Source organism: Plecotus auritus, assembly GCF_963455305.1.
Source record: "Plecotus auritus genome assembly, chromosome: 14".
In the NCBI taxonomy this organism is placed as follows: domain Eukaryota; kingdom Metazoa; phylum Chordata; class Mammalia; order Chiroptera; family Vespertilionidae; genus Plecotus; species Plecotus auritus.
This window is the reverse complement of record NC_137780.1, coordinates 7371115-7397712: the sequence shown is the minus strand read 5'-3', so window position 1 is coordinate 7397712 and position 26598 is coordinate 7371115. Positions and strand designations below refer to the sequence as shown.

Here is a 26598-nt window from a genome sequence, read left to right as displayed (position 1 = left end):
TGAGGAACTCCTCAAGGCCTGGCCGGGCCGCCGGGAGCTCGGGGTCCTGGGCCGGCCGGCCAGGCGCATTGCTCTGGGCAGACCTCGTCAAGTCTCCTTCCACCCCAAGCTTCTCTGTCTGCTTGGCAAGAGCCGCAGAGAAGGGCTCAGACCGAGCACCCCAGGTCAGGTCCTGGGCGACGACATTGTCAGTGAGTGGCTCCTTAGCGCTGGTGCAGGTGCAGGTGCGGCTTGGGGTTATGGACATGGTCACCCCGGCCTGAGACAGGGCCTCAGCGCACAGCCGACCCCACCCTGGGGGCTCCAGGGCTGCATGGACAGCCGTTGGCAACATCCAAGTGACCCCAGAGTCTGACCACTTCTTTCCTCCCTGGGGACCGGAGGGAGGTTGTATTTTATTGTATTTTATTGTATTTTATTTTATTTTATTTTATTTTATTTTATTTTATTTTATTTTTTTATTTTATTATTTAAATCTTAAAACCAATGGGTTCTCTAAAAGCACCCAGATAGGTAGGTAGTACCTCTCTCTTTTTTTTTTAAATTTTTTTTCTTGATTAAGGTGTTACATATGTGTCCTTATTGCCCTATTACTCCCCCCACACCCCCCACTCATGCCCTCACCCCCTGGTGTCTGTGTCCATTGGTTAGGTGTATATGCATGCATACAAGTCCTGTGGTTGATCTCTCCCCTTACCCCCACCCTCCCCTACCTTCCCTCTGAGGTTTGACGGTCTGATCGATGCTTCTCTGTCTCTGGATCTGTTTTTGTTCATCAGTTTATGTCGTTCATCATATTCCACAAATGAGTGAGGTCCTGTGATATTTATCTTTCTCTGCCTGGCTTATTTCACTTAGCATCATGCTCTCCAGGCCCATCCACGCTGTTGCAGGTGGAGGTTGTATTTTTAAACCTCACATCGCAGGTGCCCTCCCTTCCTGGAAGGAAATGCTCTCTTTCTGTTGTAGAAAGTGAAAGTCAAGGTCATCCATGTGGCCTTGGGGGGGGGGGGCTGGGAGAGGGAGGGGGAGGGGAGGGAGGGAGGCTGGGAGCTTTGCCCTGTTGGGCACCAGGGACATACACACAGACACGTGTTTCGGGTCCAGCAAAAGGGAAGGCGAAGGTGCCCCGAGACCCAAGCCACGTCCCCCACCAGCAGCCCTTTGCATGTCCGCCGGCCTGTGACTCCCGAGCAGGGTCCCAGTCTCCCAGGGAGAGTCCCGGGCTGAACACGTCCGGGCCCACTGGTCTCTCTGGGATCCAAGTTCAAGGCACCGGGTGCTGGTCCTCCTCTCTCCCTCCGGGGAGCTTCATGCCGATGGCGGGGAAGGCCCTTCCGTGGTTCAGAAGAACATCCCAGTTGAAGCATTCTGAGGGAGGACGCTTGAGTACGTTCACCTTAGATGTTACATCGGGAAATTACCGCCGTTTCTGCCCGAGAGAGCCAGCAGGCAGGGCTGTGAGCGAGGGACGTTGTGCTCAAATGAAAGATGAATGAAACCCCTTGATCACAGGGCCACGTGCGACCCCTTCTCTGCACGTTGCTGATTCCACGCCGGGTCCGGGGGACACGCCCAAGGGCGCCTGGAACCTCCTCGCTGACCCCACTTGGGAGGCAGGCTGGGAGCCAGGCCTGACCATGCCCTCGATGGCCAGGTCCCACACCAGCGCGGAGCCAGAACCCCCCAGTGACACGCCATAGAGAGGTGTTCACATCCTCCCCAAGGCCCTAGAGCGGGGGTGGGAACATCCGGCTCTCGGGCCACATGAGGCCCGAGAAGTCCTTTGGCCTGGCCCTGCATTAGGGGTGAATGAATTAAATCGGGGGTCCTCAAACTTTTTAAACAGGGGGCCAGTTCACTGTCCCTCAGACCGTTGGAGGGCCGGACTATAGTTTTAAAAAAAACAACTATGAACAAATTCCTATGCGCACTGCGGGCCCGGGACGAGTCGGCTGCTAAGCAGGACAGGCAGCGGCACCCGGCGGGCAGGATAAATGTCCTCGGCGGGCCGCATGTGGCCCGCGGGCCGTAGTTTGAGGACGCCTGAATTAAATGTTTGACCAAACACAGCAGGCTCATTTTCAAGTCGATCCTTTGGTCTGGCCCTTGAATGATGCTATAAACACCCAAATGGCCCGTGGCAGAAAGAAGGTTCCCCACCCCTGCCCTGGACGATGGAACGGCCTCCCCTGGCACCTCTGGGCTGGGGGAGACAGGTGATGGCTGTGGCTCTGTCCCGGTGCCGGGCTGGCTCCCAGGGCCTGACAGGGGTCCTGCGGTTCTGGGATTCTCCGGTGACCAGACAGGCCAACACTTGGGGGTCAGGGGAAATGATTGCGAGGTCCTGTCTCCTCTCCCCGCTGCCTGCGGGTGTGAGTGGCAGGTCCTGTCACGCTGAGGGCGGACGGCGTGGCTGGGCGCGCCCCACACCTGCGAGCTCTCCAGGGCGGTGGCCGTGGCTCTGGGTCGCGCCCACACCTGGCCATTGTCCCCAGGGCCTCTGCATGGGCCCTGCGTGCTGCCTCGTCCCCATCAGACAGCAGGCCCTTCGAGGGGGCACGTGCTGGGTCTTCAGACGCCTTGTACGTCGCCAGGCAGCTGGTCACGAGCCGGCCATGCCCAGGTGGGCACCGTGTGCCGTGTCTCCTGACCTTGGCTTTGTATGCATTCCTTCTTCCTTTTTATCCAACACGGTAACAGGAGTCCCACCTCCGATGAGGAAGTGGCGGCTCGGGGAGGTGAAGTGAGGTCGTTACAGACAGAGACGGGGAGGGTGCAGCTGGGCTTGAACCTGGCTTCACACTCCAGCTGGTTCCCACTCACTCCCTCGTGGAAGCCCGCAGGGGCTCCCTCCTGCCCCGCCACCCTCCCCTCCCCAGGCCTCCCATTTTCCGAGCTCACCTGGGCTGAAAAAGCCCCGGGAATTCGGGGAGCTGCCTTGGCAGGGCCCTTGGAGGACAAACTCCGTCCGTCCGCTGCCCCTGCTCCCCCCCACCCTGCCCCTGCGCATCTGGCCAAGAGGGCACGGGGCGGGGCCTGTGCTCCCCCTGGCAGCCTCCCCAGCCCTCATGGGTGGGTAGGGTTGCCCCACTTAGCAAATAAAACATGGGCCACACTTGTACCAACAAAAATCTGTTGTTTATCTGACATTCAAATGTCGCTGGGAGTCCTGCACGCCCCCTGGCCCCCTGGCCCCCTGGCCCGGCCCAGCAGGCTGCTGTCCAGGGGGAGGTGAGCCCAGGGGGAGGCTGGGAAGGAGAAATAGAGCGGCAGGGGGGAGAGGGTGCGAGGGCAGGAGGGGAGGGGGTGAGGGAGGAGGGGGTGAGTCCTGGCTCCCCGTGTCCAGCCTGGTCCCAGTTCCCTCATCTGGGGACAGCCCTTCTTCTGTGTCTGTCCCACAGGCAAAGGGGGCTGGGCGAGGTGGGAAGACAGGACCCCTCCTCCTCCCGGGGCCCTGAGAAAGGCCCCTTCTAGGACAGAGGGTGGAGAAGGGGCTCCCAGCTCGGGGTGAGCCCAGGGAGCCAGGGCCGCCCACAGAGGAGGGCCCAGGACGTGTGCTCGCCTCCAAAGAGGTGATTCTGGGGACAGACAGGCGCCGGGTGACGGAGGTCTGTGCTGTGTCCACATCTCATCACTGCCACAGGGACTCCCTCCCGTCTGAGCTGGGCCACACCCCGAGGGGCCGAGCTGGACCCCAGGGAGGGCCCCCAGCCCCGCTCAGAGCGTTTCTGGGTCTCTGCGCCCGAATCTTCCCAGAGCCCCTGCCCCTCCTGCCCCCCTCCCCCCCGCCCCTGCTCGCCGCCTCCTCCGGGAAACATGGTCTGCCTGTGTTTTAAGAAGCAATTGCAGGTTTTGCTCCCTGGCTTTTCGATTGGGTGTTTCTCTCTTCAAACAGAATGTGCAGGCTCCTGGGCCGCGGCCCCGCCCGGCTCCATGCGGCTGCTGTGGGGTGTGCTGTGGGGTGTGCTGTGGGGTGTGCTGTGGGGTGTGCTGTGGGGTGTGCTGTGGGGTCTGCTGTGGGGTGTGCTGTGGGGTGTGCTGTGGGATCTGCTGTGGGGATCTGCTGTGGGGATCTGCTGTGGGGATCTGTGGGATCTGCTGTGGGATCTGCTGTGGGATCTGCTGTGGGATCTGCTGTGGGGATCTGCTGTGGGATCTGCTGTGGGGATCTGCTGTGGGGATCTGCTGTGGGGATCTGCTGTGGGATCTGCTGTGGGATCTGCTGTGGGGTGTGCTGTGGGGTGTGCTGTGGGGTGTGCTGTGGGGTGTGCTGTGGGATCTGCTGTGGGGGTCTGCTGTGGGGGTCTGCTGTGGGGGTCTGCTGTGGGGGTCTGCTGTGGGGGTCTGCTGTGGGGGTCTGCTGTGGGGTCCGCTGTGGGGTCCGCTGTGGGGTCCGCTGTGGGGTCTGCGACCAGGCCCTTGTACTTCCAGCTGCAGGAAAGGGCGGCAGCCGCCGTGTCAATGCCATCGTTGTGTGACGTGGCCGAGCATGGCCCGTGACACTCACAGACGGCCTTTGTCCGGCCAGAGCCCGTGGGTGCCCGTGGCCATTGGCAGAGGCCCCGGGGGTGGCACTGAGGCCTGGTCAGGGGGGCATGGAGGAAGGGGTGGTGTCGGCAGGAAGCTGTGACGTCCAGGTTGCTCAGTAAACACCGGCAGGTGGACAGCGGATGAAATCCAACGCTGAGAGGGTGGGGGGACATTTGACAGGGACGCCATGGCAGTGTCTCGCCATCTCACCAGACAGGGGTCCCAGAGGGGCTGAGCCTGATCCCAGCAGGGGACTCGCAGGGCCCAGGGGAGAGAGCCCCAGACCCCTCGTGTTCTGACGTCAGGACTGAGATTGGGGGGGGAGGGGGCGAGTGAGAGCAAAGGTGTGGAATTAAAGGAGGCAGCACTCCCTAACGCGGACTCTGACCCTGACCCAAACCTGGGCCCTAACCCTCTCCCGGGCCCTAACCCTCTTCCTAAGCCTGACCCTGACCCTGACCCCGAACCTGAACCCGAACCCTGACCCCGACCCCGACCCTGACCCTGACCCCGGCCTGCAGGTAGGGCCTGAGCAGACCCTGCAGCCGCCGCCCCTCGGAGTCCCGGCACAGCACAGGTGGGGTGAGTGCGTGGACTCTGGCTGGGGTGGGGTCTCAGCCCTGGTTCTCTGCCCCTGTCCTACCTCCTGGGCCCTCTCAGCAGGTCCACAGTGGTGACCCTGAGAAGGTCCAAATGCCACTCAAATGTCTCCCCGTGGAAAGAAAGAACGAGAGATTTTTGAAAAATTTTAGCCATTTTCCTGAGACGCCTCTTCAGGAAGTCAGGTGGGGGCACGGGGCCCCTGAGGGCTGGTCCCCCTCACACTCTTGTCTTCTGCCGGACGGGTGGGGTGCAGAGACTCACCTGTCTGCTCCTGTCTGCTCCCCACCACGTGCCCAGCGGCTGTGGTTGTTCCTGGTGGGTTTTGACAGGAGCCTTCTGGCCTGGGTCAAGCTTGAGAAGGTCGGGGGTTAATTCTGCTCCAAGGCAGGCTTTGTGCCTGGTGTCCAGGCAGGAATTCGGAGCATGTGGAGAGCTCTGGGAGTGGACGGAGGCTCAAGGCTACGGTGGACACAGGACTTGCCCTGCTCGCCAAGACTAGGGCCCATGCTGACTGCCAGGGCACAGGTCTCAGCGTTGTCTCCCACCAGTACCTGCCTTTCGGCCACCCCTTGGGAGAGGCGGGCCTGGGGGTGTTCCATGCAAGACAGGGCCCCTTGGGAAGGGAACTTGGGGGTCCTGGGCCCACTGAGCAAGATGTACATCAAGCATGTCACACTCAAAGGCTGACACGGACCAAATAAACAAGGGTTAAGTGTATGTGGGCCGCAAAAAAACAAAAGCTTCCATTTTCATAGAAACGCAGGTTTATTTCGATAGAGACATGCGGAATACAAAGGGCTGAAATAAATGAGTCACTGTGAACATAAAATAATAGAACATTTTCATAAAAATTATTTTTTCTTGAACATTAATTTGCCAGACACTGAATAACTGCACAAATTAATAAGCGTCACGCAAATAAACCTATTTTTCCTGTTCTCCGAAAGCGAAATCTTTCCCGTTGCGCACACCAAACAAGTCAGTCCAAGACTAATGCCGTGGCCATCGGCTGCTGAAATATTCGCTGCTGGTATTAGCAGAGAGAAATGGTGCGCCTGCGTGTAAAGGGCGTAAGGGAAATGAATGCAACATGTTTATAGTAACCAGTCATTATTGAACATTGTAGTTCGTTATTAATAATTATGTATAACAGGATATTGTAAAAATTGAGTTACGAAATTTTTATTGAAACGTTTCTTACATACCGTTACATTGGCTGGGCCGCAAAAATATTCGTTGTGGGCCACATGGGCTGTGAGTTTGACATGCTGGCTGTAGATCCTATAAGGCAGGTCCCCGCTCTAGGCAGGGACATGCCATTGGTCCTACCTGTGGGAAGGACGTGGCCAGGGAGGGGCCTCTGAAGTGTGGCTGTCAGATCAGGACCCTCTTTTTCATTCTTTCTTTTAAAAAATATATTTTAATTGATTTCAGAGAGGAAGGGAGAGAGAGAGAGAAACATCAATGATGAGAGAGAATCATTGATCGGCTGCCTCCTGCACGCCCCCTACTGGGGATCGAACCTGCGACTCGGGCATGAAAACCTGACCAGGAATCGAACCCGGGACCCTTCAGTCTACAGGCCAACGCTCTATCCCAGCCATGGGCAAACTACGGCCTGCGGGCCGGATCCGGCCCGTTCGGCTGTTCTATCCGGCCCACGGAGCCGAAAGAGCGGAGGGTTCTCTTGCTCTCCCCTCCGCTCCTTTACTTTGAATTTATATTAGTTCACACAAACGCTCCATCCATGCTTTTGTTCCGGCCCTCCGGTCCAGTTTAAGAACCCATTGTGGCCCTCGAGTCAAAAAGTTTGCCCACCCCTGTGCCAAACCAGCCCGGGCAGGAACCCCCACTTTCTAAAGCGGTGGGGTCTGGGCCTCATTTGTCACGAAGAGAAAGTGGTTGTGAGGTGGGCAGTGGCTGATGTCCCTGCAGAGGCCCCCAATCAAGGACAGGACAGAGCCGCCTGCTGAGGACCCGTGTCCCTCCTAAAACTTCCTCTCCAACTTCCACCTCTCACCCTTGGCTCAAGGCTACCCTGTGTTACTGCTGCCAGGACTTCGACAGGAGGGACAGAGGAGGAGCGGGCCCCCGCCCTCTCCCCGCTTCCTGTTCCCCTTAAGCCTGTTTGAATGGCTGTCCTTTCCCTTCCCCGGGGCCTGGCAGACCCGTTTTTGAGGATCTGGGCAGGGACCAGGGCCGGGCGAGGACAGCCACGTCAAACAGAGTTGAGCTTCCTGCCCGGGCCTCCTCGCTGACCCGAGAATGGGCCCTGTCTCCCTGCCCCGGCTTCTCCCAGAGAGAGACAGGGTGGGTGGGGGCAGCAGGGTCTGAGGGAGGACAGCTCGGTTAGGCCTTGGAAGCCGACAGGAGTCCTGGCCGGGTGGCTCAGTGGGTTAGGGCATCATCCCGTAACCCCAAGGTTGTGGGCCCAGTCCCCAGTCAGGGCACAAACAAGAACCAACCAATGAACACGTGAATAAGTGGAACAACAAATGGATGTTTCTCTCCCTCTTTCTCTCAAAATCAGTTTTTTTAAAAAGAAAAAGAAGCCCGATCTGGATGGCTCAGTGGTTGAGCGTTGACCTATGAGCCAGGAGGTCAAATCAATTCAGGGTCAAGGCACATGCCCGGGTTGTGGGCTCGATTCCCAGTAGGGGGCGTGCAGGAGGCAGTCGATCCATGATTCTCTCATCGATGTTTCTCTCTCTCCCTCTCCCTTCCTCTCTGACATCAATAAAAATATATTTTTTTAAAAATTGAAAGAGAAAAGAAACTGAGAGGTGATTTACTCCATCTGCTAAAATGGAAGTAATTTCCCCGGAACCCCTCTTTGGGAACCCTGCCGTGGAGGGTCACTTTATGACTAGAACCCAAACAAAAACAGTCCCTGCGCCCAACACCCAGTAAAGTCCCTGTGCGGTTGCTCCTCAGGTTTCTCCGCGGCCTGGCGGGCCCAGGCTCACGCTCCTCGGGTGTCTCCTGGGCCTCCCGCCTCCTGGCTTTCCCAAAGCGCAGGCCTCGCCCTGCCCGCCCGCCCGTCCGCGCTGCCCACAGACACCCTGTGTTCCCGGCTCCGAGTTTACCAACAGGGGTTGCTGCCGGCTGGGGGCTTCGAGTCTGTGGCTGAGGCTCTGAGGGTCCCAGGCCTTCCAGGCTGATCCCGCAGAGAAAGGCAAGGAATGTAGCATGAGCTGACTCAGGCTGAGTCTCCTTCACGGCGTTCAAATGTGTCAGGGTGCAGAGTCATGGACTTGAAACGTCAGAACCAAAAGGGCCGCCCTGGCCAGTCTGGCTCAGTGGATAGAGCATCGGCCTGCAGACTGAAGGGTCCCAGGTTCGATTCTGGTCAAGGGTTGCGGACTCGATCCCCAGTGGCAGGAGGCAGCCAATCAATGATTCTCTCTCGTCATTGATGTTTCTATCTCTCTCTCTTCCTTCCCCTCTCTCTCTCTCTTTCTCAAAAAAAAAAAAAAAAAGAAAAGAAAATTAAACATAGAACAATCAGGCAGTTCTACTTCTGGGATTATAGCTAAAGGAAGTGAAATCGGTGTCTTGAAAAAGAAGTTTAAAAGCTTCACTCCCACATCTATGACAGCATTATTGCTAGCAGCCCAGATATGGAGGCCACCTCAGCTGATGGTGAGCGGACGAAGAAACGGTGATGTATGTCCACGCGGGCTTGCACATCCTCTCACAGGCTTATCCCTAGAGAGCTGCGTCTTCCCGCTTCCTCTCTCCCGACAGGATGTTAAATGGAAGTGGTGACAGCACGTGTCCTTGTCTTTTTCAAAGTAATAACGGTAAGAAAGTGCTTTGACAATGACAGCGCTTCTCTTGTGCAAGGGAGAGTAACGGCACGTGACCGCACACAGCCCCGTCTTCTTTGTCCTCAGACGGGAACTGAATCCGCTGGTAGGTGCTGCCGGAGGTGGCCATGGTGTCCCGGGTGTAGCTGGGGGGCTTGTCTCCCAGCAAAGAAGGGAAGGGAAGATAATTGTTACTACTGGGTATTTGGGGGACCCGCTCTAGGCCCCAGTGTGACTACTCAGTGGGGCGGGGACAAAGGACAGGGACTGTCAGATACTTGGCTGATGCCAGATCCAACCATCTCCTGCAGCCCTGGGTCTTATCAATTATTTTCACTTAAGTTCTCGTTTGGAAACGTGCAAATGTGACATAGGGAGCCAACCTCCACCAACCCTACCTTCTCAGAGGTGCACACTGCGGTCAGATCCTTTTCTGTGCATACACGCAGCTTACAGAAATAATGCCATTATTACTTTTTAAATTTTAATATATTTTTATTGATTTCAGAGAGGAAGGGAGAGGGAGAGAGAGACAGAAACATCAACGATGAGAGAGAATCATGGATGGGCTGCCTCCTGCACGCCCCCCACTGGGGATCGAGCCTGCAACTCGGGCCTGTGCCCTGACCGGGAATCGAACCGGTGACCTCCTGGTTCATAGGTCGACGCGCAACCGCTGAGTCAGGCCGGCCAGGCTGGGGTGCTATTTTTTTTTGTATGTGCCCTGACCGGGGGTCAGGATGACGCGCTAACAAACTGAGCGACCGGTCAGCGCGGGGTGGTGTGAGCGTGACCTGGGCTGAGGGGAGTCAGTGGAAGGACCGGGTTCCCGGGGGAAGAAGAAGAAGAAGAAGGGGACAGTACTAAGTGTAAGAAGAAGCACTGCAGATTTTATATAAGGAACAGAATTTTCCTTTATGATGATTTTTTAAAAAAATCATTTATACCTAGAGATCCTGACGAAGGTCCAGGCATAGGCTTAAGTCAGCCACAGGCAGTTAGTGAGCAGACTCAGAGGAACACACAGAAACGCGTGCCGCTGTGGTCCCTGTGGCAGCCTCGCTGGGTTTCGGGCACTGGGTGTGGGGACGAACCAGCTCTGAGCACGGCCATCGCGGACTCCCTGTTCATCCCCCCAGATTTACCGGTGGTTTTTTTTGTTTGTTTGTTTTGTTTTAAATATATTTTATTGATTTTTTCACAGAGAGGGAGGGAGAGGGATAGAGAGCTAGAAACATCGATGAGAGAGAAACATTGATCAGCTGCCTCCTGCACACCCCCCTCTGGGGATGTGCCCGCAACCAAGGTACATGCCCTTGACCGGAATCGAACCCAGGACCCTTCAGTCCACAGGCCAACGCTCTATCCACTGAGCCAAACCGGTTTCGGCCTGGTGGTTTTGTGTGTGTGTGTGTGTGTGTGTGTGTGTGTGTGTGTTTTGGTTCAGGTGTTGGTGGAAATTTTATTTTTTTCAACAAGTTCACTATTGCAAACCTCTCTTTCTGTTAGGTGAATAGACAGAGAATGGAGGTAACTGAATTAAAAGCACTTTATTGAGCACAAACACAGGCAGACTGATTAACGTAAGAGTCTTGTACTCACAGTTTTCAAGTCATTGGGAAGCATGTTCTCCTTTTCATGAACTTTCGGGGCTTTTTTTAAAAAGCTCTAAGCCAGGCACTTCTCCGTGCTTTGCTCACAAAAAAAAATCGCCCATCGAGTCCCCGCAGGGCAGCGTCCAGACGATACCCACGCAGGTCCAACCCATCAGCGTGTGAGTGCCGGGGTCTGTGCGCACGTCAATGCGGACGCCCCACCGGGGTCAGTGCCTGCTTGGCTGCGATTTCTCGTGGAGCTACAAAGTGACAAGGAGGGATGAACTTGGGCAAGACCCACGGGGTCCTCCTCTCGGCGATTGTGACCATCCTAAGGTCTGGCTCTCGGCCTCATCTGCCCAGAGACCTTGCTGTCTGCACACCAAGAGTGGGTCTGGCCCGTGAGGCAAACTCCCATTAGCCAGACTCACAGAGGCTGATGTCTAGACCAGACTAAAACCCTTCATCACGGAGGGGTCTGCTGGGGTCTCTCCCAGTAGCGAGGCTGCCTGGGGAGGTAAGTGGCAATTAGAAGGTAGTCCTTCAGCTCAGAAGCAGAGCCGGGAGACGTGTACTCGAATGTTCAATGGTGTCGGGCCAGAGCCAAAGACTTTGAAAAAGCTCTTGATTGTGAATTACGCTTGGCAGATTCCCAGGTGGTCCACGGGGCACAGGATGCTCCCCCGCCCCTGCCCCCGACAAAGAAGTGTCTGACCCCAAGCGCCAGCAGTGCTGAGGGTGAGAAGCCCGGCTCCAAGGTCTAAAATTCTATGCGTCTTGCCAAGCAGGGAGCAGGTCCTTCTGAGCCTGGGATTGTTGGAAAGACTCCATTCCTGTACGTCTGACTCGTGGCTCTCCTGACCCGAGGGGTCTGCCATTAGACAGCCTGGACGTTGTTGGCGGGGTCTGACCGTGGCGGATAGGTGTCACCCACACAGCTGTGGTTAAGGGAGTGATGGGAAGTTCTTCTTACTGTCTAGCCTAAGTCTTGGCTGCTGCAGGGTCTAAAGCGCTGAAGTGAGAGGGTGCGTTTTTGGTCAATAGAAGCTAGACTGTTCGCCCCTTGGGACCCCATCTTCCCCGCTGAAGCTAGAGGGGTGGTTTGCAGAGAGCCACCCACTCTGTCATCTGTGTCCTTGGACATACAGCTCCTTCCTCCTTTCTTCTCCTCCTCCCTGCCCCCTCCCTCCCCTGTGCTGGCCATAACAGCGAATAAGACACAATTCCCAGTATCAACACAAACCACCCACTGGCCGCTGGCCGGGGGGCAGGTCACACCCAGATCGTCACGGTGGGTTTGTTTTTACAGCCAGGAGCCCTCTTTCTGAGGAAGTGCGTCCATTTTGCCCTAACATCTGCTAAGGGGACCTTCTCCGATAGTCTAGGTTAGCGATCACAGACCATACCCTTCTGCTACAGAAAACCGCCAAGCGGTGAGCCTCTCCCTGCACCGGGGCCTCTGGGAGGGGCCGGCGTGCCCTGGTCAGGCCGTGGCCTCGGCTCCCACGTTTCATCTCTCTCACCTCTCCCGCTGCCAAGCTGGGGAGCAGGCGCTGGGCTCACCTGCAGCCCAGGGTGGGGATGGGGTGGGGGGCATCGGGAGCTCTGTCCTGGGGAGCAGGGTGTTGTGGGGAGGGAGCCAGGGGCACAGCAAAGTGCTGAGACTGGCCAATTCCTCCCAGGCCTGCAACATTCCAGGGCTGAGTCCAAACTCCCAAAATAGAAGCGGACAGAGAGCAAACTTCCTGGCTTAGGAGAGGCTGCCGTGTGCTGTGTGCCGAAAGAAGTAGTCAGTCTGCTGGGTCGGGGGCGGGTGTGTGTGTGTGTGTGTGTGTGTGTGAAGGGGGGGCGGTGGAGAGGAGACCAGGAGCCTGGGGCCGGGTGACCTCAGCCACAGAGCAGCAAGCGCCCGCACCCCGTCTCAGTGGTCACTTCCTTCTTTAGAAAGAGATCGTTTGCTTGTGGTCTCTGGATGGGGCGGCCGTAAATGACAACGCGGCCCCGGGCGGTGCAGGGCCGGGGACCCGTCTGCATCACAGGGGCAGCGTGTTTGTGGACACGGGCGGGCGGGGATGCTCCGTGTCCGCCGCGGCCGGCACAGGGGAAGCGCGGGCCTGGCCGGGCTCATGCCTCTGTCCCCGAGGCGGCGGCTCGTTGACCCATCTGTTCTCACGGGGCCCTTAGCTCATCGCCGCGGCTTCAAAGCTCAGGCTCAGCCATTAGCCTTCACGTGTGTGTGTTTTTGGCTCCAGCGTGGTTGGCTCGGTGCGCGCTACCCCTGGTCTCCGTGTTTTAATGGTCTCGTGAGACGATCAGACACGGGCCCATCAGAACAGGCAGCCGGGCCGGCAGAGCCCAGGTGCGGACTGTGGGCGGGGAGGAGGCAGCGCGAACGCGAGCCAGCGGGGCCGACCCACGCGCTCCGGATTTGGCAAATTCCTTACCGGACCCGGCCACGTGCTCTCCGGTGCCTCCGTTTCCTTCGTTGTCGGTTCTTCCCATAAACAAGGTTGGCGTTGAGGCGTCCCCCGGAGTCGAGACGAAGCATCCAACACCCCCCTCCGCCCCGCGTGCGATCCTCGCAGGCAGGAAGCGCCTCTGGCGTGGAGTGGCATTCCCGCCCGCACCCTATGGACTCAAACTCAGTGGACAGGCCCACTCTCAGGAGCGAAGAGCCGGAGACTGTTCCTCCCGTGGGGTCCGGGAGCCATTCCCACGACCCCTTCCGGCCTGCCTTGGTCTGTCCAGACGCGTTGCCCAGCAGGCCGCCTGGCGCGGGGTCAGCTCTCCACCAGCACGTGTGGCGCGAGCTGCACTGAGCACCCTGGGCGGGGGGGTCAAGGTCCTTCCCCGTCACCCCCACACCTTCCCAGGGGGGGAGGAGGACAGGCAGTGCACTGGGCAGAGGTTACCCCGTTGGCAGGGACTGAGGGCACAAGGGGCTCGCCGGGAGCAGTCAATCAGCTCCCAAGGACGCCTGAGTCAGGCCTGGCACCCGCTGCCCCGATGGGGTCTCTCCTCCCGCCGGAACCAAGCCCCCGGCCCCTTTCGGACCCGCCATCCTCCTGGGAGGCGGGCTAGAGCGGTGTTTCTTCACGGCGGCCCGCAGACACCCCGGGGTGCGGGCCGAGGGTGCCCGTGGCAGGTGGCTGCTGTCTTGGCTCAGAGCCGGGGAAGCTGAGTGGCTGCTCGAGGCCAGCCGTCGGCACGAGCTGGGGTGGGATTGGCACCTGGGCTGACGGCAAAGCTCTCCCGTCTCCCCAATCCTGGAGGGGCCCTCGGGCACGCAGGGGTACCCCTAAGGGATCCCACCCCCACCCCCACCACAGCCCACAGCCCGACCACAGCAGCCCCCAGCCACACCGGGTCCCTCCGGCCTGGCAGGCCTCCCACAAAAGCCATCTTTGATACTCGTTTGCTATCATGGGCTTCTGTCGCTATTATCGCTGCTTTGCTCTTGACTTCCTCTCGCCAGACACGATGTCTAAACAGGAAAGAGCGGCCTTCCTGCTTGGAGACAGGCCTTCAGAAGCCGTTGGCTCGGGGAGCCCCTCTCCTCCTTCCCCCGCCCCCCCCCCCCCCCGGGGGTTTCCAAAGGTTCCCCTCGGTCTGAGGATGAGTGGGAAGGACCGATAACAGCCCCGGGAGCGGAAGGAAGCACAGCAGGCCAAGCGCACGGACGCCACTGCGGCCCCGGAGGTGGGCTTCGTTCCAGAGTCTGTCCTCCCGCCCCGCGGGCAGCGACCCTGGGTCTCCGCAGGCAGCCCCGGGCGCAGGGTGCACCCGAGGGCGGCTGGCGACCGGTGTCCCGGTGGCCCTGGGCTCTGTAGGCACCCGGGCCCCGTGCAGCCCCTGCTGGGCACCGTGTGGGCAGAGGGACCGGGTGTGGAGGAGGCCTCTGGCCTGGAGTCCACGTCCGGGCTTTCAGGGGAGGTCCAGGTCCTTCCCCATCACCCCCACACCACGAAGCTCTAGTTCAGTTTATTTCACGTAACTGCTCGCTTACCGAGCCACCGTCACATCAGAGCGTTCCCCCAGAAGGTTTCCGAGGGTGTGAATGAATGCGTCCTTGTCCTGAGAGGGCTGTCGCGTGGGGTCAAGGGCCACATAGACACACCGTTAAGCGACATGCAGGCCAGCACACGGGGGGCAGGAGAGGGGGACCAACATGTCCTGGGGCCTGAGGTGCCACCGGACAACGAACCCAGCCCCAAGCGGCCACCTGGTGTCCCCAAAAGGCAGGGTCTGGCTCTGGCTCAAGGGACCCCCGATTCTGGGGCTTTGGGGAAGGGGGTTCCCCATGAACACCCCTGGGCCACTCATTCTGCACGTCCAGGTGCTTCCCGTTTCCCTGCGGGGGCAAGGCGGGGAGACCTGAGACGCCTTGGAGAGGTGAGGCCACGGCTGTGGCTGCTCCGAGGTGGGACACACACAGCCCCGCCCCCACTGGGCGCCCCCTCCCGCTCCTGCACGGTGTCTCTCCCAGGAGCCCCCCAGGATGCGAATGCTGCGGTAGAGAGGCGGGAGGCAGAGGGGAGAGGAGCAGTATTGCTGAGGCCTTCGGGAGGCCGGGGCTCCCTCCACCCCAGCCCATCCCTGGCCTTATCCCGACACCTGCCCGCACGGACCCCCCGCACTGCGCAGCCACGGGGTCCCGGTGGCTTTGGGTGTTTCTACTTTATTGCGATTGGGAGACGGTGCATCCAAGGAGCCATCTCGTGGGGGCACGGAGCCCTCGCGGTGTGGCTGGTCGGCTCCATCTCTGAAGATCGTCTTGTTTACTTTCCCTCTTTCTGTGCGTGTGAGGCCACGGAGGTGTTCCTCCCGGAGGCCGTGTCTGCCTGTGGCTGTGGTGCTGGTCGGGTCCCTGGGGGCAGGAGCAGCGCAGGGAGGGCGGTCCCCTGGGCACTGGGGCAGGAGGAGGGCAGGCTGATTGGATGTGGTGGGGGGGAGGGGGTGCTCGCCAGGGTACATTCCACGGCCAGGCTCTCAGCCCCCTGCTGCTTCCCACATTGGGTGGAGGGACACTAGACGCCTGATGGATGACTGGAAGCTCCAGAAGGTAGCAGAGCCTCAGGCTGAGGACGGTCCGGGGCTGTGGTCCTGCAGCGCCACCTGGGGGCGACCAGGAGAAAGGCCACAGGAGGGTGAGACAGAGGACAGGCCAGCTCCCCTCTGGGAGGGGGCTTGAGGGAGGGGTGGGGGTCCTCTAGGGTACCTACCCCAGAGGAAACGCCCCAGTTCCTTGGGGGACGCCAGGGGTCTGCTTTTCATTCCCATCAGTAGACGGGGAAAAACTCCGCTGAAAGCCTGGGCTCCCAGTGGAGTCGCCTTGCTGGGGACCCCAGTGGGGACCCCCACGACCAGAGACACCACCGCCCACCCTCGCCGCCCAACTTGTCAGAACACTTGTTAGAACACTTGTTCTATTAGGACAGTGGTTCTCAACCTTCCTAATGCCGCGACCCTTTAATACAGTTCCTCATGTTGTGGTGACCCCAACCATAAAATCATTTTCGTGGCTACTTCATAACTGTAATTTTGCTACTGTTATGAATCGTTATGTAAATATCTGTGTTTTCCGATGGTCTCAGGCTCTACAGCAGCGGTTCTCAACCTGTGGGTTGCCTAAGACCATCGGAAAACACAGATATTTACATTACGATTCATTACCAGTAGCAAAATTACAGTTATGAAGTAGCCACGAAAATAATTTTATGGTTGGGGGTCACCACAACATGAGGAACTGTATTAAAGGGTCACGGCATTAGGAAGGTTGAGAACCCCTGTATTAGGAGGTCACAATCACTCCAAGACCCTTCGAATGTTCAAGTCAGGGAGGCTGTGGAGTCCAGTCTTACGGGTGAGGGAGGAACAAGCGCAGAGATAACACAGCTGGGAGCCGCCCGCCGGAGGGGAGCTGCGGGCGCGGGGCGAGGAGGGTGCCGGTACCACTGAGGCAGCACCCGGGCCGGGAAATATTCAGACTAAACCCCGGGCCTGAGGGACACGAACCTGGACGTTCTGCCTTAAGCGCTGGAACGAAGCGGGTGGGCATTGCAGTCTAGCTCCCCTCTGAACCCGGCAGGCTGCGCCTGGTCCCCCGATGCTCCTTGGCAGCAGCCCTTCCGAGAGCCGGCCGCCTCCCCGCGTGCGGGCCTTCGCTTCCGCTGCGTCTCCAGCTAGGAGACCGGCCAGGCCCCTCCAAGGAGCAGGGGAGCCGACGCCCCCGGCACAGCGCCAGGGATTCTCGTGCGTGCGGCAGGAACGTGACGTCTCAGTCTGGAGGCTGGACGTCCAAGGTCAAGGTGCTGGCAGGTTGACCCTTTCTGAGGGCGGACAGGCACATGCCCCCACTGCAGGCTCGATCCCCAGGTCGGGGTGTGCAGGAGGCAGCTGATGGATGTTTCTCTCCCTCTAAAAAGTAAAAAGATATTTTTAAAAAATATCACGAAGAGGCAAGCTAGAGGCTGTGAGAAAATATCAGTATTACGTGTGTCTGACAAAGACTTCTACCTAGACTATGTAAAACATGCCTACCAGTTATTGATAAAAAGGTAACACACTGCGGGCGGATCAGGAGCAGTCTCGTGTCTTCATATTACACAGTGTTTTACCTACATGTTAAAGGCACGCCTTAAAATTAAACACCCATTGCATTTTGAAGTTATTTATTACATGTTCTTACAAGCTAGTATCTTTTTAAAGCATGATACTCTGTAAAACGTTTTTTGTACTCGTTCAATAGAAACTTATCTGGCCAGTGGGTAAAGCTGGCAATAAAACTACTGGTGCCCCATGTGTTAAGATGGGCACAGGACTTGAATGAACACTGCATAAAAGAACACATGTTAAATGGATAACGAGCATGGGAAATGGTATTCCCCATGGCCATTAGGAAAATGCACGTGGGACCCACTAGGACAGTGGTTCTCAACCTTCCTAATGCCGCGACCCTTTAATACAGTTCCTCATGGTGTGGTGACCCCCAACCATAACTATTTTCATGGCTACTTCATAACTGTAATCTTGCTACTGTAATGAATAGTAATGTAAATATCTGTGTTTGCCGATGGTCTTAGGCTCTACAGCAGCTCCTGTCGTGACCCACAGGTTGAGAACCGCTAGCAGGGTCGCCTAAGACCATCGGCAAACACAGATATTTACATTACGATTCATTACAGTAGTAAAATTACAGTTATGAAGTAGCCACAAAAATAATGTTATGGCTGGGGGTCCCCACACCATGAGGAACTGTGTTAAAGGGTCGCGGCATTGGGAAGGTTGAGAACCACTGCTCTAGGAGATACCACTTCCCAACCACTACGCAGGCTACAATGCAAAAGGCAGATAATACCTAATGCCGATGTGGAGCAACTATCAGGGGTCCTCAAACTGCGGCCCGCGGGCCACATGCGGCCCGCCGAGGACATTTATCGGGCCTGCTGGATGCCGCCGCCTGTCCTGCTTAGCAGCCGACGCGTCCCGGGCCCGCAGTGCGCATAGGAATTTGTTCATCGTTTTTTTTTTAACTATAGTCCGGCCCTCCAACGGTCTGAGGAACAGTGAACTGGCCCCCCGTTTAAAACGTTTGAGGACCCCTGATAGAACCTCTTACATAGTTAGACGCATAAAACGTGACCACTGCTGGGGCGTTTCTCTCCATGGAAAACCCACACGGAACCCTGTGACCTGGCAATCCTCCTCTGAGATATTTACCCGAGAGCCAGGGACGCACGTCCACAAAAACCCTGCAGTCGCTAGCAGCCAGCAGCCACCCGGATGGTTGGAAGCAGCACACCTCCACGGGATGAAGCAACGGCGGCAAAATCCGTGCGATGCCACGACAAGGAACGAACCACCGATCGATGCGACCTCTGGAAGAACCTCAGAAAATTACAAGTAAAAGAAGCCAGATGCAAAAGGCGGAATGATCCTATTCACGTGGCGTTCTAGAACAGGCAACGTTAGCGCATGGGGACGGAAATCAGGACAGCGGTTATCGGAGCCGGCGCAGCGCTGGGTATTGTCAGGAAAGGGGGCAAGAGCAACAGAAATACTCTATCTCATTGAGGTGGTGATTATGTGCATGGAGACAAATGTCAAGTCGCATTGAAGCGCCCTTAGGAGCTTCCCATTTTATCGGATGTTAAAAAAAAAACACAAAAAAAAAACAGCTCGGGGTTCCCTGTTCAGATTCCCAGAGGCGGTGCCTAGACCTCCAAGAAGGTCAGGCTCACCGCAGGGACGCGGAACGGTGTGGGGGCCGGAGGAGCTGAAGGCAGACCCCGGAGCCCAGGGACCCCAGAAGGCTGCTGTGAGCAAGCAGCCGCCCCTCTGTGCACCCACCAGGTACTGCAGCGCATGTCCTTTGTGTTAGATCCACTGTGGTCGGCAAACTGCGGCTCGCGAGCCACACGCGGCTCTTTGGCCCCTTGAGTGTGGCTCTTCCACAAAATACCATGGCCTGGGCGAGTCTATTTTGAAGAAGTGGCGTTAGAAGAAGTTTAAGTTTAAAAAATGTGGCCCTCCAAAGAAATGTCTATCGTTGTCCTGTTGATGTTTGGCTCTGTGGACGAAGGAGTTTGCCGACCACTGGGCTAGAACAATGCCGCTATTTCCCACGCCTTTTCATTCTGGGCAGAAATCACCACCCACAACCCAAACACCCCGTACCTGGGGCTCCAAGGAGGTCACAGCACACAGCTGGCCGGGTGACAGCTTACTCTTCCGATGGGGGGCCAGCATGTCTCCGGGGAGGGTGCTGGCCGGGGAGCTCCTGTCCCGCGCGCCCCCCACCCCCGCCACCGCCTCATCTGGGGACTCCACTTGAGCCAGGCGAGGGGAGGCACCTCCACCAGCCGGTGACGACCCGATACCAGCGTTTCCTCCTTTGCTCAACAGCAAAGCCCGAAGGCCTCTGCTGAAGGGCCGCTGGTTAGTCCTGGTCCCTCTCCAAGAAGGTCCTCTTGTTCCACGCGGACCAGCACACGGCAACGTGGGTGACTTAATTTTGCAAACCCCTGAGGGCTTGGCACGGCCCGCAGGCTGGTCCTGTGACAGCTGCAGAAGGGGAATGAGCTGGGAGCCAAGGTCACTGGAAAAACCATGAAAGCGACCTCGGGTGTTAGGCCCCGAGGGCGATGGGAACCCCAAGCCCAGCCCAGCCATGCCACGGCCGCCACCCTGCCCACCTGCTTCCTGGAGGGGCCCGCCCGAGGAGACATGATGTCATTGGTTTTTATCACACCGCAGCGAGGGGAGACAGGAAAACAAGGCCTCGCGGAGGCAGCAGCGTCCCAAGCTGGGAATCAAAACAAGCCTCCCAGCCTGCTGGCTCGGCCCCCGAGACGCAGGAATAAAGCCGCCTTGTCACCGCGCCGGGGCTGCGGTGGCCGAGAGGACCCCGGGCGCGTTCCTTCCAGGGGATTGTCTGTAAAAAGAAAAACGTTTGCGTTCTTAAAAGGCCTGTCTAAATGGAAGGTCTTGTGGCCATGGAGGAATAAAACATTTAACTGCTAAGTAAAACAGATGAAAAGCTCCTTTAATCTTAAAGAAAATAAAATTAAGCCAAACATATATATATATATCGTCCACCTGTTGAAATAATGTCGTTTTTCTTTGTCGGTGGCTTAATTTTAGAAATTGTGGCGAATTCTCTTTCTGCCAAGGGCAGAAGTTAGCTCCCTTTTATGCATGCATGCGTGGGTTATTTTTGTCATTATGGAAGTATCAATGAAACGCATGCAGAGAGTTAAACATTACATAATACCATTGACTCATAACGAAAGCTTATACTCCCTTCCCTCCTGGATCTTTCTAGGCCCCCCAAGCACGGCTGGCTGCGGCTGAGGAACAAGCAGTTAGACCAGAGGCCCTTCCTAACGAAGGTAAGGTATTTGGGGGGAGGATGTCCTATAAGCTCTTCATGAATTGATCTACTACATGTACATGGGTTTCTGATGTGTGTATACCTATGGGCTGAAGTGCAGTGTCATAGGGCACGTGTGGCCTCAACTTGAGCAGATGATGAGAGATTGTTTTTGCAAATGACACCAATTTACATTCTCACCCATAACGTAGTTGAGTTTTAACTGCTCACACCCTTGCTAATACTTGATGCTGCCGGTCATTTTCATGTTAGCCATGCTGCTGGGCGTGCGGTGGTATCAGTGTGGTTTTAATTTGCATTTCCCTGATGACTAAAGGAGGTTGAATTTTTTTTTTTTTTCATTTGCTTTTGGACATCGAGTATCCTTTATGGGAAATTCTTAAAACCCTTGTCCTTCTTTTCTTTTACGTTGTCTTTTTCTCATCGATTTGTAGTCCTTTTATATTCTGCTGATGAGAGTCCTTTACAGATACATGTGTTATTTTTATGTGTGTGGTTTGCCTTTCTGACTCATGGATGGTCTTTTTAGAAGGGCTTGCTTTAAATGTGGGCATCCCTCTTGATTTTCCCCTTCTCTTGGATCTCGGCCCTCTTTCCTGCTTTGTAGCTCTTCAATGCTTTTATTTCCTCCCTCCCCCTGCTCTCCCACTACCTTTAAACCGATTTAAAGAATCATTTCTGCAGCTTTTCTAGGCGTTTCCAATGGATGGATTGGGCAGAACTCCCTCTGGCAATTAGCTTAAGTGGTTCTTTCTTCTGGCTTTTCATATTTCTCAGGGTACACCCAGAATGCTGTTTCTTGACTTCACATTCTAGGCATTTTAAATTGATTTTGTCTTGCCCTAGCCGGTTTGGCTCAGTGTATAGAGCGTCAGCCTATGGACTGAAGGGTCCCAGGTTCCATCCCGGTCAAGGGCACATGCCCAGGTAGTGGGCTCGATCCCCAGTAGGTGGTGTGCAGGAGGCAATCAATGATTCTCTCTCTTCATTGATGTTTCTATCTCTCTCTCTCCCTCTCCCTTCCTCTCTGAAATCAATAAAAATATATTTTCAAAAAGTAAACTGATTTTGTCTTGTGGTAGGTGAACATTTATCTACCTTACACCTGGGCTTCATCTTCTCCTGTCCTCCAAAGCGAGTTATTTCATAATTTCAAACGTTCAACCACCTTTACTTTACATTCTCTCTGGACCATCTGAAATACTAGTCCCTGCAGGTTCAAATGGTTGATAACGGTCAAAGTCAGTTGTATTTGGGGCAATGAGCGGGATTCTCTCTGAAGTTACAGCAGCCCCAAACAACATTCTAGATTTTCCAGAATAGTCTCAATTTCAAATACAGCCAGCGCTCGCCACTCATGGGCTGAACTGCGGTGGTTCCTCCTATTTAGGAGTGAGGCCAAAGGACCGGGCTCTGTGGGGTTTATCAACTCACCGACTTGGAATTGTTGTTAAGTGGAATTCAGGAGCAGTTGCTTAGCAAGTAGCATCTCCGCTGGCCAGCTGGTACCCACATCTCCACGCGGCTCTAACCTTCGCTGTTGTCCTGTATGCAGCGACTCTGGTGAAGTGGGACTTGGAAAGTGGCCTCAGAAAGAATCACAACTGCTGGGGAGGGGACACGGAAGGGAGGGTCTTTCCTCGGGAGGCTTCTGGGTGGCCAGACAGGCCGCCACTCTCAAAGGAGGCAGGAAGTGCTGGTTTTAAAAGGACAGCTAGTGTGCTAAGAGTTTGCACAGAAGGAAGAGAGGCCTTTGGGTTGGAGGCACCCCAGGAGGCTTGGTGGGCTGGGTTTGGAAGAACAGGTAGGATGGATGTGCAGAGATCAGAGAACATTCCAGAAGGAAGGGTAGAATCGTAGAATAGGGGGTGCGTGTGCTGTGATGATGAACAGTGCTAATGGGCAAAGTCATTGTTCAAATGTAAGAACAGTCAGTGCATGGCAAGCTCAGTGTCCTGCATCAGAGAAACCAGGAAGAGAACAGCTAGTCCATGTGTGTGTCTGTGTGTGAGTGTCTGTGTTGGGGGGGTTAGGATTCGGGGCGCACAGTGAGGACAAGGGAGCGACGTTCTGGATGCCGAGTCCCAGGCCTCTGTGTGCTCCTCAAACAGCAGCAGCTGACCCAGGGCCCTGCTGGACTGGGAAGCCACGGGTAATGTTGGCGAACCTTCCTTGCTTTCGATTTTTCTTAATACTTTCAGAAAAACATTTCTAGATGAAACAAACATGAAAAATTAAACTTGTATGATAAAAAAAAAAAAAAAAACCAGCTTCAAAGACATTCTGATTCCATCTAAGAGGCCCTCCGTGTTTGCACCCTCTTGTTTTGGCCACTGGGGCAACTAAGGTCAAGATCTGAGAAGCCTGGACCTCCTTGGCCCATATAATGTCCTGGCAACTCTGGGAGGCAGACACGATCATGCGACAGGTGAAAAACCGAGGCCCATCAAGGGCGTGTAACATGCTCAAGGTCACAGAGCTCATGTGCAGCAGCATCAGAACTCAAGCCAGATCTGTGACCAACGGCTAAGTCCCTTCTGCCAGAGCTTGAGTGGCTGGCACAGCATATGGTATATCGAGCTTAGATAGGCCGGCGCTAAATCACGGAATAAAGGTTACCTGCCGACAGGAAGCTCCTGGCCCACGTTCGGCCTGGAGGAGCTGAAGGTAAGAGCAGGAAGAGCGCTGTGGCCACAAGACAGCTAGTTGCTCTCATCCCGGCTTCTCGGGGGCCATTCTCCCCCCTGAGACTGAGCGTGACCTTGACCCAGCAAGGGCACTGTTCCCACGGTGCAAGCAGGAACCGTGCCTCTGTTTCTGTTCCTCTTCCGCTTAGCGCTGTCCCGCAGAGCACAGGGGGCTCCGAACCCTTGGCCAGCCCCTCCTGGAACGGAACGCTGGAGGAAGGGTGTCCGTCAGCTGTAACTTCTCTCACGGTGTCCTCCCACGACCAGGAAGTAGCTTGTAGTTGACGCGAGAGGACAGAACGGTATTATTGAGTCCGACAGGAAATCGGTGGAGAGGGGGGGCCTCGGGGGGGCAGCTGCGATCTCCTAGATCTGTTCCTTCCCATTTGCAGTTCGTGTTGCTGTGAAAATCATAGAGCTTTATGGTGGTTGTTGTTTTCAGAGTCGGGAAAAGGAACCTCAAGAAGGACCCCCCACGGAGACTGAGCGCAAATATAAGGTGAAGCGTCATCTGCGTGGTCCGTCGAAGGGTCCTGCTCCTTGGACTAGGAGATGGTTGCTATCGTCTGCAGCGGAATGTCCCCGTCTTTCCTCTTCTCCTTTTTAAGTATGTGTTGGGAGAGTTTATGAAGAAACCAGCCAACATCCTGGAGGTCCTCGGGCCACCTCAGGTACTGCTGCTTCTGCACAAACGCCCGGATGCCCTCGTGCTTCATCAGCTGGTACTGGGACAGGGACCCGACCACCACCACGATGAGGGCGCCGCCGAGGTCCGCGAGGCTCCTGTTCTGGGCGCAGCTGAAGGCTTCCAGGCACCACCCGTCTCGCAGGAAGTGTCTGCTCACGAGACAGACGACCTTTCTGCTGCTCCACACGGCATCGTGGATGTTGGCGAGGACGTTCTCCCCCGGCATGAAGTCCCTTTCTTCAAAGCACAGGCGAAGCCTGTTGTGGTCGCTGTACTGGGCGTCCAGGTGCGCCAGCAGAGCGTTCTGCACCCATTCAAAGTCTTTGCTGCTGAAGCACAAGTAGGCGTCGTACTTGTACACGTCAGGCTCTCGGGTCTTGGTTTGGTCCTCGAGCAGACGTCTCTGGACCATCTGGTAACAGAGGAAGCAAGAGCCCCGGAACTTGGTGACGATGAGGATGGTCACAAGGAACAGAGTCACCGTGACAGTGAACAAGACGAAAAGGGAAAACTTGAGGGCTGTGAGTCTCTCCTCTTCATCACAGCCCTCCGTGGTCAGAGAGAAAAGGGACATCCCAAGCAGGGGGCTGGGGTACGAGCAGGACATGTCTTCGGGAGCCCCGAATAGGGTGACGTTGGTTTGATTGAGCCACGTGATGAAAGGGCCAAGTTCACACTCGCAGATGAACTTGTTGTGAGTGACGTCCAGGACACGCAGTGATGTGAACACCTCGGGGCTGGGAGAGAGGAGCTGGTTCCTGGACACGTCCAGCACCTCTAAGCGAGGCGGTAAGTCACCGGGGGAGAGAGCGGTCAGCCTGTTGCCGTTGAGGCTGAGTATCCTTAAGGCAACCAGATGGCTAAACACGCCGGGCGGGAGGAAATTCAGGTAGTTATTATTCAAGAAGAGGAGTTGGAGGCGGGCCAGCCCCTGGAAGACGTCCCAGCAGGACCCAGTCTCCCAGGCTAGCTGCAGCATGTTTTCTCCAAGGAAAAGCTGCTCTAAGCTGAGGCTCTCGGAAGGGCCAGGAGAGGATGCACACAAGGAAAGGCGGTTTTGATTTACGATGAGAACCTGGAGGTGAGGGATCTGGAGAAGGAAGTAGAGCTCATCCACCCTTTCCAGCCTGTTCTCTGACAACTGGACAAAGTTGGCTGTGAACTTGGTGTTTGGCAACGTCACCAGTTTATTGCCACCCAAGAAGAGGGTAGGGATGCTTGGGATGAAATTGATCGTTTTCAGAGCATTATCCCGGAGGTCCAGGGTCTGTAATCTTCGCAGGAATCTGAATGTTTCATCCTGAACGATCCCAATGTGATTCCTCTGCAGATCAATATAGGCGACGTTGGGTAGTCCGTGGAAGTTAAGGTTGTACAGTTCCCCCAGAAGGTTAAAGGACATGTTGAGAACTTGGAGGCTGTCAAGCCCATAAAATGCCTCACGTGCAATCGTGTTTATCTTGTTGTGGGCAACGTTCAGGACCTTCAACGCCTTGAGGGTCTCAAAGAGTCGGAAGCCCAGGGAGAAGACAGAGCCATGTGAGAGGTCCAGGCATCTCAGTGAGCTTCGGGCCAGGCCAGCAAAGGTGTGCCGGTCAGGATCTTTGATGTTTTGGAAGCCAAACCCAGGACCCATAATGTGATGGGCAAGAACCAGAGAGAAGATCTGGGTGCCGTTGATGGCGTTGGTAAAGTTTCTTACGATGTCCACGGTCCAGCCATTCTTAGAAACATCTAGGGTGTCTAGGACCATGTTTCTGAATGGGTTCTTGCACTTCCCCCAGTCCACCGAGACCCTGTAGTACAGGTTATTGGAGGCAAGGCCTAAAAAGGAGAGTTCTTTCCCTTGGAGGGGCTGGAGGTCATGCTCGCATACAATGGGTATGTCGTTGACGGAAAAGTCAATGGATTTCAAGGAATTTAATTCCTGGAATGAAGGATGAAGGGAAAGGCTATGAATCTGATTCTTGGACAGGTCCAGGCGATTCAAAGACGGCAAATTTCTGAAATAACCATCTTTGAACACGGCATCGGAAAGACCACAGTAAAAGAGTCGAAGTTCAAACAGGCGGGGCAGTCCTTGGAAGGCATCTGGATGCAAGAAGTCTATTGTACTTTGGCCCAAGTCCAAGATCCTAAGATTGGGCAGGTTTCTGAAGGCTTCTTGGTCAACAGTGAAGGAGGTAAACTGAGTCCCGAGCTCCAGCAGCTCCAGCCGCTCCAGGAAGGGGAATGACGTGGCTGTGACGGCCTTGATGTAGTTGAAGCTTAGCAGGAGGCGCTCGGTGGTGTTGGGGACCTGGGGGACCTGGGTGAGGTTACAGAAGCGATACAAGGCGATGCGGCCATCCGAGGAGCAGGAAGACATGCCAAGCACCGGGATGGCCAGGAGCACCACTCCGAAGAGAAGGTCAAGGTGATTTCCCATGATCCCATGGAGAAGAAGGGACAATGAAATCATAGCTCTCTACGCTCGAGGCATTGCACATGGGTCTTTAGAACCTGGGCTCTAATGTCATGTGCCTGCTGCTCTCTTAGACCCTTTGACCCTCTGGCTCCCTGGACACGGCTGTTGATGGTATTTTCTGGCGCAGAGAGCACTGTTCTCGCCGTCCTTCTGTCACTTGGATTGCGTTTCCCACAGCCCGCGGCGGCCTCCCTGCTTTGAGGTCACGGACCCCCGCGAGAAGCTGATGATAGCTCTGGTTCCTCGCCTTCCAAAAAGGCACTTTTGCATCATTAATCAAGTTTTGTATCCAACGTCAGGGGGTTCACTGACCTCCTGGAGCCC

The 26598-nt window shown here is 56.1% G+C and overlaps 1 protein-coding gene across 1 annotated transcript; it reads right to left on the bottom strand.

Moving 5' to 3' along the window:
• Positions 1 to 23541: 23541 nt before the first annotated feature.
• Positions 23542 to 26265, bottom strand: TLR5 (toll like receptor 5). The gene has a single exon (XM_080651387.1). It carries the CDS (start codon positions 26233 to 26235, stop codon positions 23665 to 23667), a length of 2571 nt encoding a protein of 856 aa, XP_080507513.1. The 5' UTR covers positions 26236 to 26265; the 3' UTR covers positions 23542 to 23664.
• Between the last annotated feature and the right edge of the window lie 333 nt (positions 26266 to 26598).

Bases quoted from the DNA above. Each gene is read 5' to 3' on its own strand.
- TLR5 (XM_080651387.1), bottom strand. From the start codon at position 26,235: ATGGGAAATCACCTTGACCTTCTCTTCGGAGTGGTGCTCCTGGCCATC.